General features: G+C 32.7%; 1 protein-coding gene across 1 annotated transcript in view; it reads left to right on the top strand.

Annotated features, from left to right (window-relative positions):
- The window catches only part of LOC100366754 (beta-parvin-like), a 33,374-nt gene extending 29,805 nt beyond the window's left edge, over nt 1–3,569 (top strand). Inside the window, exon 13 of the mRNA XM_002734478.4 lies at nt 3,426–3,569. Within this exon, the coding sequence (XP_002734524.1) occupies nt 3,426–3,499 (74 nt within the window). The 3' untranslated portion in view covers nt 3,500–3,569. The remainder of the gene's footprint in view (nt 1–3,425) is intronic.
- Nucleotides 3,570–15,896: the final 12,327 nt, after the last annotated feature.

Raw genomic sequence — 15,896 nt, 5'->3', positions numbered from 1 at the left:
GCTTGAATGTCTACTGTTCGCAGCATAGTGAAATAACATATTTTATTCACTATGCGATTGCTAATATTTAATGATTTCAATACATTGATGAAAACCCCATTGAGTACACAGCTGATATTGTATAATAGCAACATTCATATGCTCCGCTGCACTTCTTGACATTTAGACAATTAATCAATTTTTAAAGAGGGAATCAAACTTTTTGTCTGCACTTTAATAGAAACAATAAAATATTGCTCCCAGTTTAAATCTCGCTATATAATAAAGTCGTAAAATCTCGGATATAATAACAATGTGTGTTACCATAGAAACCTATTGATGCATGGTTTCATAGTCTTAGGAATTTTTTCAATAAATCAGTCTCCAATCAGGATAATTTATCTAAAGTGTGAACAAAACTGATTAAATTGTTATCTTATATTTTTTTTTCTGGTGATATTTTAGATCATATTTTTTTCAAATTTATTAATGTGGAATGTGCTAGGTGGCTCAATTCACAAAATATAAATATAAATAGGGCTCCCTAACCTGATGATAAAAATCGAGAATGCTCAGTATCATGAGAATAAACTGACCAATTACAGCATTTATTGGAAATCTCTATAATTGACATATAGTTAAAGCGGGGGAGTCGTCACCTGCGCATGCGTCAGATGGCCATATTGTGTCATTGTTTACAAACAAGTGTCTTCCCATGAGCCTTTGCGTTTTTAGCGTGTATTGTTATCGTTTCTTGGGACTCAATTCCTGCGCGTGCACTGGCGACGACTTTCCCGCTTTAAGGGATAACCCATTTGATATCGAGAAAAATCGAGGTATTTACATGCGGGCAAAAATCGCTTTAATTAAAGCAGTGTACTGTATTTGCCCCATCAATTGTACACATGTTTACATTTTAAAGAAATTCAGATGTGTTAATGGACAAATGTTAGATATTTTTAACAATCCAGCCAGTTGCCATTTTTGGTTCATGTAACTCCACAGATAATTGTTATACATCCCTCCAAATAACTATCTACTGTAAAATACTTTATTTTAGCTGGAAATATTTTCACTGAAAAGACATATTGGCTGTCTTGTATGGAATTTATTTTCACTGATTTTTGACGAGCTGAATAAAAGATAAATGAAAAACTGTATATTTGATGGGCTTTTATTTTCACTGAATCCAGGCGAACATACAGTATTTTACAGTAAAAAGAATAATAACACATTTCCTAAAGACATATGCAATGAAAAAAGGGGAGAGACAGGATTGGGTTATGGGCAAGAGGGCCTTAAGAAGTCCTATTATATATATATCTTCAGAAAGCTTTGTTATTGGAAAAAACTTGTATGGATATACGGTACTATTAACCTTTTTGCAGGAAACCTATTTTTATGTATTTGTTGATTCAGGGTAAATATCCACATTTTATAGCTGTCAACACGTCACTGTTGCAATTGTATTGAAAATTAATTTAATCAATTTATTTCTTTTGTGTGCATGCTCTGTCATACTGGTGAGTTATTCAAGCTGAGTACTCCCGCTCTCTGAATGCGTCAGTTCTCTCAATCTGAAATGAGTTGAGTTTTAATAAAATCCCACCCATAAAGCTTGTTTAGCCTAGTATCGTAATAAAACACAGAATTGATTCATATTCTGCAGGACAGCATATGGCAATAATAATTTTTACTTGAAATACAACATCACATTTTTATACATTTAGCACCGAAAACAATAGAATTCAGCCGTCTGAAAATGCTGTACAGACATGCTCGAAAGTGTTATGGACGTGTTTAATGTCTTATTTGCAAATTTTGCATCACATTTTCATCATATGCATCATATGCAAACATTTTTGTTTGTTTACTTCAGATTCAGAATTAGCATGTTGATAGAAATACAGTCTTGTCACTAATGTAAACATCGCACAATGTGAAAACTTTGTTGTTATTTCTGGGTGTTATCTCTCATTATTACCGCACACAGATTTAGGGGGAGTCCTCGCCCCTTCAGCCCTCAAAAAAAAAAATTGACAAACCCAGCCCACCGGACGTGCGCATACGTCAATAAGAAACCCCCTTCTTACCGAATTTCCGGATCAGCCAGTAATTACTATAAGCAGAAAAAGATGTATAATAATATAGTTATCACAAGATTGCCATAAATATGCACTCAGACAGTACAGCACTACCCTCCTAGCGTCTGGTCAGTTACCAATGTCCTACTCTGATGGTAAAATTCGGAACAACTAAGATTTCTCAATAATCTAGCTGTGGTTCAAAAAAAGCAGTAAAATAAACTCTTCTAAATACTGTAAAATCTGTATTAGAAACCGCGGCTTCTATTAAAATGGTACAATCCAATAGAGGGGGTGCGGCTTCTATTAGAGCATCTACACATATGAGAAATGATGATTTTTTGGTTCCCAATTGTTTAAAAAGAATGGGTGCGACTTCTATTAGGGATGCGGCTTCTAATACAGATTTTACGGTACTGTACAATAATAATGTCTTTATTGCATCTTTAGAAATACAATTTTTCTATTAATTAATAGCAATATAAATATATATATATAAATAAATAGAATAGTTCAAATAATAGGTATTGATAGGTCAGTATTATAAATCAAGATTATGGTCATTTCTTAAAATAAAAGAATTGTGAATAAAATCAACCAATAGCTTAACTATATTTTTGTCGCTACTTTTCATGAGTTAGTATCAAAAAATAATTCATCTCTTAAAAACACACTATCAAGGCCAGATTCACATTAATGAAGTTATTATTAGAAAATGCTGACAAGTGCCAGTGTGTATGGAGGCATTAAAAACCGTGTTGACCAATGCAAAGCAGAATTTGATACATTATTTGCAGTATTTTCTTGATAAACTAATTTATGGTCAATGCAAAGCCACTTACAAGATTGTAAGACTGTACCAGATTGGCTACCCAACCCTAACATCTAACAGTCGGACCAATCAGAGATTACAATATTGCTGTATTCTGTGTAAACAAAAAAAAATGCCTGAATGTGAGATGCATGTTTGAGAGATCGATGATGTTTCTGTTGCATAGTACGACATTGCTGCGTCTGGTTTGAATATGAAACATGACAAATCTTTACCAAATAAAAAAGACATTCATAACACGTTTTAAACAGATGTTTTTTTACTATCAGGTGCATATTTATGTTATATTTTAACAAAATTTTACGCTGTATAACAACAATAATTGAGTGTATTGGAGAAACTGATAACCGCTTGGCTGATTTTTATATTAAAATATTCTAATGTAATAATACACATGTTGCGCATCATCCGCCATCTTTGCTATAACCGCAATTGTGTTTGTAATCTTCATGTGATTACTAATCGCATGATATATTCAGATTAGGGGTTATCATATTCTAATTACCTTTTTTTTTCATTTTTTGTTGCAGATGTGGCTAATCTGGACCTTAAATCAACGTTACGAGTTCTCTATAATTTATTCACAAAATATAAACATTTGTGATCGCAATGAGTCGACATGATTTCGCTCCTATTATTGTATTGTTGCCGCTACAATTTTCATGATTTAACAATATTTGTGTAAGTCTTCTTAGAACTTAGTCAAAGTTACTGTGACTTTCTAAGACCTAGTGAAAGTCACTGTGAATTCCTACGACCCAGTGAAATTCACTGTCACTCACCAGAACCCGGTGGAACTCACTTTGACTTCCTTGAACCCAGTGACAGTTGCTTTGACTTCCTTGAACCCAGTGAAAGTTGCTTTGACTTCCTAGAACCCAGTGAAAGTCACTGTGACTCCCTAAGACCTAGTGAAAGTCACTGTGACTCCCTAAGACCTAGTGAAAGTCACTGTGACTCCCTAAGACCTAGTGAACGTCACTGTGAATTCCCACAATCCAGTGAAAGTCGCTGTGACTTTCTAGGACTCCTATAAATGTCACTGTGCCTCCCTAGTACCAGTGAAGTCCCAGTCAAAGTCGCTGTGTATTCCTAAGAGCCAGTAAAAGTCACTGTGGCTCCCTAGAACTCTAGTAAAAGTCACTGTGGCTCCCTAGAACTCTAGTGAAAGTCACTGTGTCTCCCTAGGACTTTAGTGAATGTCACTGTGTCTCCCTAGGACTCTAGTGAAAGTCACTGTGTCTCCCTAGGACTCTAGTGAATGTCACTGTGTCTCCCTAGGACTCTAGTGAAAGTCACTGTGTCTCCCTAGGACTCTAGTGAATGTCACTGTGTTTCCCTAGGGAAGGTCATTGTGATTCCTTAGCACCCAGTGAAGAGTTCACAGTACACAGTGAATTTTTTTTTTCTATTACAGTATTATTTCTAATAAAAACAAAAATAAGTATAATTCAAAAGCCAATTTTTTTATTGTATTTAAATCATAGTTGAATGTCATTTTGTATCTTTTTGGTTTTAGTTAATTATTGACATTAATATAAATTGGGTAATCTAGGATTCATCTACAGCTTCATTCTTTGAATTCCAAACTCACAACCAGTCTCACCATTTCACAAAATTAAATTAACATATTTGTTTTCATTTTTTTTTTTAATCAAGACCTGCAGCTAATATGAAATTATATTCATTTTGTCCAAAATTAAAGAAAAATACGTAAAAATAGACAAAATATTGCACTAAAATTCAACACATTGAATAAAAAAAGCTGCATCACCCTTTTTATTGGTATTTCTTAAATGTAAAGTACGCCCTCTATGGTTATAACATTTTAGCAGTGAAAATGTGTCATTGTATGAATATTGAATGTTTTTTTTTAGTATAGGGTAACAAATTGTCACAAGAAAAAAAAAGGGGGTCATAATGCTTGATTTCTGTAGAAATTTAACCACACCACTTTACCACTATGGGGCGGCCATTTTGAAAGGAAATGAAATACTGTAGAATACTTTATTTTCGCTTGGAATTTATTTTCGCTGAAGGGATGATTCCGTGAAAATAAAATCCAGCAAATATAATTTTTTTTTTCCCTATATTTCACATTAAACTCATCAAAAATCAGTGAAAATAAATTCCATGCCAAACGCCCAAAAAGCCTTTTCAGCGAAAATAAAGTATTTCACAGTATCACATGCATTCTTCTATTTGGGGTCTGTGCCCTGTTTTGATTTATATCAGATCACAAAGTTAGAATCACAAAGACTGGTGTAACATCCATGTACAGGGCAATAACCTGCCTGTTGAATCATTTTAGTTATTAAAAGTGCACTGACCTCACTTCAGTGTCTTGTGCAGAGCTGGTTTTATAAACAAGTCATTGAACTTACATGTCACAATTATTGAGTGTTTTCTTGTATACAGTTCAATTTTTAAAGGTCAACAATTTTTGAATTATTTTAATGTTTGTTTGTTGATGTTGAGGAGCTATCTTGAGAAATCTTTAAATGAATCTAAATACAAAATTATAATATGGTTGCTTGCAATTTTTTTTTTTTTAAGATAACCCCAATTATGTCTCAGTTGTGATTCTGGAAAAAACTATTTACATGATAATTGTGAATTCTACTTAATTCTGGTCTCTTTTTTTTTTTCTCTGCAAAAACAAGATCTTAATAAGCCACACAGGTTTGTGAATGTGTTTTTTTTTTCAGTCTTATTGGTTTTGAGTTAAGTCAGATCTCACTACTTCATCACATTATACCACGGCCACAAGAAAAGGAAGTCCAGGCAAACAACATAATGCTCTCAGATGAAAAATTCACAAATGTTGGATTCAAATTTTTGCACTGGTGTTTATGGTGGTATCGTTTCTTTGTATTTTTAAATTTTGCTGGATGACATGGATGAAAGTCGTATATTATTATTGATATGATTCCTAATATTGTCATTTCAAAACATTTCAAAAATCATGCAATTTAGTGATTTCCCAGGGTGATAAGTTTTTCATGATATACAAGGGGACATTCTCTCCCATAATGCATTTCATGTATGTGCAGTAACATGCTCAGTAGAGCAAAATTTGAATTTCTATCCCATAATGCATTGCATATATGTGCAGTTGCATGCTCAGAAGAGCAAAATTTGAATTTATATCCCATAATGCATTGCATATATGTGCAGTTGCATGCTCAGTAGAACAAAATTTGAATTTCTATCCCATAATGCATTTCATATATGTGCAGTAGCATGCTCAGTAGAGCAAAATTTGAATTTCTATCCCATAATGCATTGCATATATGTGCAGTTGCATGCTCAGAAGAGCAAAATTTGAATTTATATCCCATAATGCATTGCATATATGTGCAGTTGCATGCTCAGTAGAGCAAAATTTGAATTTCTATCCCATAATGCATTTCATATATGTGCAGTAACATGCTCAGTAGAGCAAAATAAAGCCCAAACTGCCTTAAATATGTACATTTTCTTTCACTGAAAAGATTGCCAGAAAATAAAGTTGATGTAATTCATATAATGTATCATGTAAACAATTTTATCATTCTGACTTGTACTTTAATGGTGCCATTTTTAAAAAAATTTAAAGACTGTATAATCAAAAATATTTTTTTTATAAAGTAGAAATTTGAGATATTTTCATACTATTTGTTCTTTTGTTTTTTGTTTGGTAGATAATGTCAAAAGGTCAAAAGAATGTTAGGTTACTGTGATCTTCACAATTTATGTTCTGTGGAGACCTTTTAACCTTTTCACCACCAGACATCCTTGCCCACATTTTTCTGCACTTTTTTCTTATATTCTTCAATATTTCTGGAAATGAACCTTAATTTTGGAGCCAAGAGACATCTTTTGAGTAAATTTTCAGTTTTTACTCAAAAAATGTGGCCAGTTTTGTTCCAATCTTCTGAATTTGTGATGAGAAAAGGGAACTGGTGGTGAAAACTAAACTGAGTTTTGAATAGAATGGGATTTCACCAAAAATATTTAGTTTATTTTTTTATTTTTTTTTATATATTGTATTTTTTTGTAACATTTTATTATTGTCAATGAATGGAAACTATTTCTATGGATGCAATACATTTATTAGTATATTAGGCAAAATTATTTGTGTCAGGTCACTGTCCAGTTTAAAAGCAAATGTATGGGTCCTATCACAATATTGTAAAAATAAAACAAATATAAGGCACATCATTTGGAGACCAGAAACATTTTCATTTTTAGCCTTATCATAGAGTGGTTTGTCATAGTACAGCAAAATGTACACCAAGGTATAGTTAAGTATGTGCCTTATGTAAACGATTTAACCTTTTCACCACCAGAATTTCTTGCCCAAATTTGTCTACTTTTTTTTATATTATATTTTCACTCAAACAGTTTGGCAATTTTTGTCCCAGTTCTGAAGGAAGGTGCAGACTATAGACAGGACTAATTTGTGAATTTGTAATGAAAAGAGGAAACTGGTGGCAAAAATGTTAACATTTTTGTATGTGATGCAAATTTTCTGTAACAGACCTTAGAATGCAAATGGCTGTTTTTTTGTTATTTTTATTGTTTTTTTTGTTTTTTTTTGAGAGAGAGAACCAAGTTTTTGACTCTCCTTTATGTATTCCAATCTTTTCCATCCTATCCACTGTTCCTACGGTAATACCATGGAGATGTAGATCTTGGGAACAGCCGATGTAATGACTGAGAGAATTGAAAAGGAGACGTAAGAACAAGTTTTGTGGCTCACTCATTTTCAACAAAATATCTCCTGCCATTTAATATACCTCCAAGGTCTGTTCAACACTCTCAAACACGTACTTGTAGTTTTTTTCTGCTGGATGTATTATACCTGTAACTTTCTTTGCGATCACATCAGTGGGATTTCTTGTTACGAAGAAAACAGAATTAAAAATTGAGGTCTAAGTAAAATGAACCTATAATTTTGTCAATATGAAAAAAAAATTGGTTAGTTACTATGGTAATGATATAAAAACCTTGTGGTTTTGTTTTGTATCAAGGGATGATATGCAAGTCGTCTTTGCCACTGGATTCTGTTAACTGTGATTTGATTTCATCTGTGATAGTTTCTCAATCTGAACTGTGAGGGCACTGTTTCAATGAATTACTGTATTATTAAGCCTCTTGGAATGTCGCGCACATAATATTTTTAATACTAACTGACTAAAGTGTATACACAGTGTTGCATTTATGTTACCATACTCCCTGTATTTAAATAGTATCCAAATGTTTATTTTTATAGTCTTACTCATTTTTTTTATTAATGTACGAGTACAGTGCCATGACAACGCTGTTGACTTTCGGAGCAATGTAACTTATTAAATATTATAGTATCTAGGAGACAATCTGGCTTCCTAAATATGTAATCATTTTCAATATTTTAAAAACTATATTGAATAAAAATATGGCTGGAACAGTCTTTAATATGCCTCTGTAAATGTTTGTTGTCAGTGGGGAATTGCCACAGGTTGGAACAACGTGACATACGCTCATATTTCTCGGTCCTGATTTCTGAATTAGAGATTGAGTGTAATTGATACAGAGAACGTCAGCTATAAATATTTTGACAATTTACCATAAATCCAGACCTACTTCTACCCGTAGTTCATCATGAAGACTGCGTCATATCTAAATCTTTATTGCTGTCATCCTTTACCACAAACCCAATCACTGTATGTAGCGGTTTAATTGCAATATGTCACAAGCGACCACAGTGCCTCATTATATTCTGATTACCATGAACCCAGACCTGTTATTTCTACCCACAATTCAATCTTGAAGACGACATAGTAGCAATTTATGATCAGTGCAGATTCAATGCGTGATGGTTTTATTTTAATATTTTCGAAATGCAAGCATTTAAATTTTCTTCATAATGACCTTAAATTTCCTGGACATAATTCTTTACACATCAAAGTAGATAAAATATTGTTAATTGTTGTAGTACAATCATTGAATTGTCTGATTGGAGATGTGTTATCATGTGACCCCAACACATGATAGTGAATTAATTCTCAGACATTCAATCTGAGATTAATTGTATACATTTTAGTAGTTGGTAAATAAACTACTGTATACATGCTTATACGTTGCTATGTGTAGTATGGGACCCATATTGAATGCACACCACTGAAAAGATCACCCATTAAACATATTTGATTAGCAAATTTAAAGCGAGAGGATCGTCACCTGCACATGCGTGGGAATTGGGTCCCAAACGAAGATAACAACACACACTAAAAACACAAAGACTCATGGGTACATGCTTGTTTGTAAACAATGACACACTATGGCCATCTGACACATGCGCAGGTGACACCTCCCCTGCTTTAAGAATAGATGTATTCATAATTAACCAATCACTGATCACTGAGAAGCAAAACATTACTGCGCGTACTGTCTGCGGTCTACGCACTTTGTATTCTCGTAATCGGGATGTGTGCTATTTATAACTTGAAATATAGTCTTGTTTAAATGCCTATAAAGTCAGACGTATTGCCTTTCTCAAATAATTCCTCGTAATATAGTTTTATAATTTTGCAAAAATGTCCCTGTGAGCAATGTGAATTTAACTATACCTGCTCCAAAATGACAAATTATGGAAGAAAAAAAAGAATATGCCAAATGATAAAGCGACAAATTTTGTCCCCCCCCAGACACTGCCCTCTAGTGGTATGTTTGCTAACCACAATGATTTACCCTTTTATTCCAAAAGTTCTCTTTGAATCCCAGCCATTTGCTGGTCGCTATGACAGTAGTACATGCGAGAAGACAGTTGGCGACGGAGCAATTAACACAAAGCCAGCCCGCTGGTCTGCTCCTAGTTCCCTTCTCCGTTGAGGAAATCACTAGCATTCCAATCATCCAGATTTTGGCAACTTAGGAACCGTATCCTAGCAACTAGAAGCAATAACAAACTCCAATAAGATGCCCACATCACCTGTCACTCATGTGCTCGCTACTTGAAAGGATAGGTCATTAATTACCGGTTACCATGGCAACAAGTATATCGGTCATATATTGTTCAATACGCACTCTTCAATTACTGTGTTTTTAATCAAGCGCTATTTACCAGAAGAGAATAATAGTTAAATTTACGGATGAAAAATAAAACTGCATGCAACTTTTGTCCCAAAGTACCTTTTCACATACACTGTAATTTGTAACACCCCTCAACCAACAGTTTCTATCCTAGACCAATGGACCCAAATCAGTAGGAATTCAATTTCTGCAACAATATTAATTGTATTAACTATTTCTGCCTTCACACATTTGGTGTTACTGTCTATTACTTTTATTTTAGTCAAAATTTATTTGGGCTGAAAAACGTCAAATTGTTTTGACAAACTTTTACTGATGTGACATAAATGTTTGTCCTGATGATGAAATTTTATTAAAAATGAAACAGATCAAATGTGAACAATGTGCACAGAGAATTTCATTTCCAACAGGTTACTTCTCTGTGGCTTTTGTGTGATTTGTGTTTTGAGCCACAGGGGCCTTTTAAATGCTTGAACAAAACCATTGTTAAATTATTTCGACACCACAAAAGTTATCAGTATGTGTGACACTGTTCTAGTTTTTGTTTACTAAATTTGATTTGTTTGTCTCAACCAAACTAGTTCATGAATAATTAATCATGTCATATTGTGACGTCATTTGAAATAAACGCTTTCAACCATTTTAACCACCACAAGAATTTCTCGCCCAAATTTGTCTGCACTTTTTTTTTAATTCCTCAATATTTCTGAAAATGAACCCAAATTTTGGAGCCAACTGACAAAATTTGAATAAATTTTCAGTTTTTACTCAAAAATAAATTTGTCCCAATCTCATAAGTGCAGACTATAAATGGGACTATTTTGTGAATTTGTGATGAAAAGAGGGAACCAGTGGTGAAATGGTTAAACTACATACAAACCAATGAGGAAATTATTTAACCCCCCCCTCCCCCTCTCCAGCAAAAATAGAGAGAATTTGAGTTTTCTAGTTTTCTGCACAAGCAGTGCTAATTTCAGTAACCTGATGTTCCAATTACTGATATTCACATTTGTAAGTTTTCTATTTGATTAAACTAAGAATGCTATAATTTTTCCCTCCATTTTTATGTTTTTTTCTATAATTTTTTCATTAATTTTACTTGATCAAAATCTTTGAAGAAAAAAAATTAAGAAATTTTTTTTGAAAAATGACAACAATTTACATATTTAGCGTTCAAAGGTTCGAAGGTTAAAGAAGCGATTTTTGCTGATAGAAGGTACAGTGACTAAGGCAGTAATTTACATAATGGCATGCACTACTAATAGAGCAATTACAGTATATGACTTTTTCATCCCATGTCACTGAGCAAAATCATGAAGAAATAATTTCACCATAGAAACCAATGCAATCATGTAAATTTTGTCCATTACATATGACATTTTCTTTCTCGAAAACTTGTCTGATGATATCGTGAACTCATGAAAACGAAAGCAAGAAAGAAATGCCATGTGGTCTTTAATTCAGACAGACCCTTCTTAAGTAGTGAATGAGAACGTTAGAGGTTGACCCCTACCCTGGGTGAGTGTGCCACAGAGTCAATGGGAAGGCCATTTCCACTGGCCGAGATTCATTCACTAACGAATGAGTTAGCGATCAAAGATAATTTTTCTCGCCAAAATATGTGTGCAGTGTTTTTTATGTATTTTTCTAAAAATGCAATTTTTTTTCACAGTGTCTTGTCTGTACATTTTTATTTCTCTTAAATTTTGCCAGAATTGTACCTGCTTGCAACACCTTGCATGCAATTTTTTTTCGTTCTTGGTGTCTTTTAACAAATGTTTCACCCTCCCCCAGATTTCAAATGGTCGACCCCTCACATGCACTAAATTGAATTTGTAATTACGCAGCCATTCTGAATAAATTCTGATCTTGCTCACTATCAGCGAGAAAATAATATGATTAAAATAAATTTGAAAAATATTCTTCTTCATCAAATACATTTTATGCGCACATTTTTTATGTAAGTAAATGAATTATCTTCAAATTGTTTTCAGAAATCGATGCATGGGGATGAATTTTTATTATTATTTTAAATTGACATTCAGAAATTTATGATTTTTTCTTAAATTATTGAAAAACAACAAAAAAACACACATTTTTATTGACATACACCAGAAACACAAATACTTTATTTGCTCACAAATATAAAAAAAAAATGTTCTCAAGTTAAAAAGGGTATAACTTCCCTAATACTACAATTTGCAGTATTATATGTCTTATCTCTGAACAAAACATTAGATCATAGACCATTTGATAAGAAATCATTTGGTTTGATTATTGACCCTATTAAAAACATATGAAAAATCAGTGAAGGGTGAAAACTTGAAATTTTCAACAAAGACCCAACATTTCCCACCTTTTCTGACATTGTATCCACTTCAACACATCCATAATTATCTCCATTCCATCTTTTCTTTATTTTCCTGACCCAGCAGGCAGTCGTTAATTACCCTATAAGCAGATATTGTTATTCGAATATATCCCATTGTTTCTATTGTTATACTAATGTTTCCATTGTTTCTATAGTTATGCTAATAATCCAAGCCTCTAACAGTGCCTAAATTGTCTCAAAGTCTTCTTCTACCCACCACCAAATACTGTTCATCATTGAACTGCATGAACGGCTTTAATTTTCCCGCCAAAATTATGTTGAAACATTTTGTACATTTTTATGTATTATTTCATAATATAATTGTTAATTTTGGACAAAATGGAAATAATAGACCATTTTCCGTTCACTGCGAGAATCACGCGTTATGCATGAAATCGAACTAATAACAGGACAAACAAAGGTCATAGCGTCGTAGTGGCGTCAAACATTGTGTGGGATTCGACAAACGCGAAAGTATTTTGGGGAAATTTCCATGCTTAATAATGTGCTGTACACATTCGATGATAGGCAATTTCGATTAAGTAAGGGTATTCGGAAGCAATATTCCTCTGTCGAAGATCGGCCGGTCAATGTAAGCTACGAAATAAAGAAATTCTAGTTCAAAATCAAATCGTTCGATTTTTGCGGCAGACGTTCGAGGCACGTCTTTCATGCATCTCGCGAGATCTCGCAATTGTACGGAAAATCACCTATTCCCCATTGGCTCCAAATCCTGATCAAAATTTTGAAGAAATATGGAAACAATTGATGTAGGTTTATTTTGTGAAAAGTGACAAAAGTTGAATTTGGGGTTCAAAGTTCAAAAAGTTAATCTTCCTAATATGCCACTAATCCTATATCCATTCCCCATGATCATTTTAACGAGTTAGCCAACAGTTTTTCAGACAGTGAAAGCAAGAATATTTATGACAGATTATTCCTTTCATTTCGCTATAATTTAGGTAATAATTTTTTTTGACAGCCAAATAAATGTTTATTGTTCCAGTTTAATAGTTATTACCTGTAACATATTGTTTTTGTAAATTTTGATTGGGGGAGGGGGGTGCTGATGGTTTATTTACGTATGTATGAATGTGCGCTGTAAATATGTTAAATTTTTCGTGCTAATTGATGATTTGAAAGTGTCTCCATAATGATGAAATTTCACAAATATACTGTGATGATCTTTGTCTGAAAGATCCCAAAAAATGTTTACTGAAAAACAAATTTCTTGATTTTCATTGACACCATCATTTTTCCCGCCAAAATTTGAGTAAATCATTGTGCATGTTTTATGTATTTTTTTTTATTTTTTGACCAAATGGTCACAATTTCCCTCTGTTTACGATAAAAAAAGTTTTGCAATTTTGTGAAATAGCAGCAAAAAATGGATTTGGCACTCAAAGTTTTTAATTTGTAAGAGACAAATGAATTTTCAGTGAGAAGTTTGAAATGTTTTGGACAGTGATTGTTGTGTTTTTATTTTTTTTATTTTTGTTGTGTCTTGGGTTTAATCATTTTAAAAACAGATCATTTTTATTTTTCTCCATGCAAAGGATTTATTTTATCTTGGTTTGAACCCCCACCCCCGTCCGATATCAACATCCCCCTCCCAAAAAAAAAAAAAACTCACTCAAATTTTGTCCCCATTAACGCTTTGAGTGCTAATGTCATTTTTTGCGCACCATTTACAAACAATTTTATAGTCTGCTTTTCCCCACTCAAAATGTTAATATAAATTGGCAAACTTTTTGATCAAAAACTAATGGCAATATCTGAAAATGTCTGTATGGGCCAAAATAATGATGAAATTTAATAAAAATTGCAAAAAATGTGAAATTATTTGTGCTAAATTTTGGGCGAGAAAAATACCTGACACTCAAAGAGTTAAGATCATAAATTGATCAAGTTTTATAGCAGCAAAATTTTATTTCATCGTCACTGATTTCCAGGATATAGGATTAGGGTCAGTTATCTGGATGATCGTTTTTTTATGTCATTACTTTTGGGGGACGAGAAAATTTAACGTGCGAATTACAGCAGAAAAAGTACGAAAAGATAACTTACAACTTTCAGAATCTTGGTAACTGTCTAAATGACATGCTGACTGAATAATATGTGTCATTAGTTTATTTATGCATTCATTAGTCAGAGAAATACATAAATAAAACTAGGAAAATTGCAATTAACATAAAAATGAAAAGGGAGTGTGTTGGTTAAAAGGCTACACATTACTTTTACTTGAGCATGACAGATCATGGAGACAACAAATAATACTCTTCACATACAATTAATTTCCAGCATTTTGTTACTTTGAAATTTGTGACTTAGAATCAGATGGATGATTTGCATATTGTGTATGGAGACTCTAACCAACAAGCATCCAAGGCATTCCAGACAGTGCTTGTGATGTTGCCTAGCAACCCCATCAATAGTACAATATCAGATTGGGACCTCTGGACTCACCCTCTCATTAGTGAATGTTTCAAATGTTGTAACAGTTATAAAGCTCCCTCCCCTAGATGAAGTATTTGTGTGTGTGTAGGTGGGGGAGGCCTTTTGTTACTTCAAAACATAACTATTTATATGCATTTTCCTTTTTTCTGCTCAGTGTTTTTGCACTAATTTTACACAATTCTATTTCTGCTATTGGTTAGCATGTTATGGAAAGCTATAAATTAAATTCATAATTATGTTTCAATTATTTGGTTGAATTATTATAGTACTAATATCTTTTCCAAAATAATTAAACTCACACTGATTAGTAACTAGGCAAATTTTACTATACCACTCCCCCTTTTTTTTTGAATAAAATATGTGAAACTATTTTTATTTTGTTTTTGCCGATTGACTTTTTAAAAAAAAAACATGTATAATTTGATTACTATACATAATTAATATTAATTTTATAAACACTTTTCAAATTTTGAAGATTAAAACATTTAAAATTAAAAATTTTGCTTGTAAATGAAAATTGTGAAAATTTCACTGGGACTCTTCAGCCAGGAAATCATAATGATTTTTGTAAAATAAAGTTCTCAACCTCAAACTGAATTATCAAAATTTGACAGATTTCAGTACTTAAACTTTTTTTTTATTACTAGAGTTTGTGATAATTTTTCTCAAGACTGAAACAAGTTGTTTTTCGATTTTAATTGAATTTATATTAATTTATATTTGTTTGCAAAAATCTAGTGTTGTTTTGCATTATTTTAAATTTATGTTAATTGTTGATGTGAAATTTAAAGAAAACTTTGAAAGTGGATAAATCTGATATCCAAATCTCTGATTGATTATCTACTTGTTTATGTTTGGTTGCATAGTTGGAAAATTGGCGGTCTAAACTTTTTGTAGTGCGAGGTTGAAAAGATATACATGAAAGGTGACGTCATTTTTGAACCAATGAAAATACAAGTGTCCGTTTACACTGAAGGGTCATCAATTAGACCAACATTATTTTGTGAAAGGGGTGTTTAAATTATCTATAATATATTTACTTTCTTTAGCGTAGCGATTTAATTTTCACGCTTTATTTGATTTCGGTTTATAATACTTATATAGGAGTTTATATGTG

The sequence above is a fragment of the Saccoglossus kowalevskii genome, chromosome 12 (assembly GCF_978046115.1).
Source record: "Saccoglossus kowalevskii chromosome 12, keSacKowa6.1, whole genome shotgun sequence".
Lineage (NCBI taxonomy): Eukaryota > Metazoa > Hemichordata > Enteropneusta > Harrimaniidae > Saccoglossus > Saccoglossus kowalevskii.
This window is presented reverse-complemented; position numbering and strand designations above follow the sequence as displayed.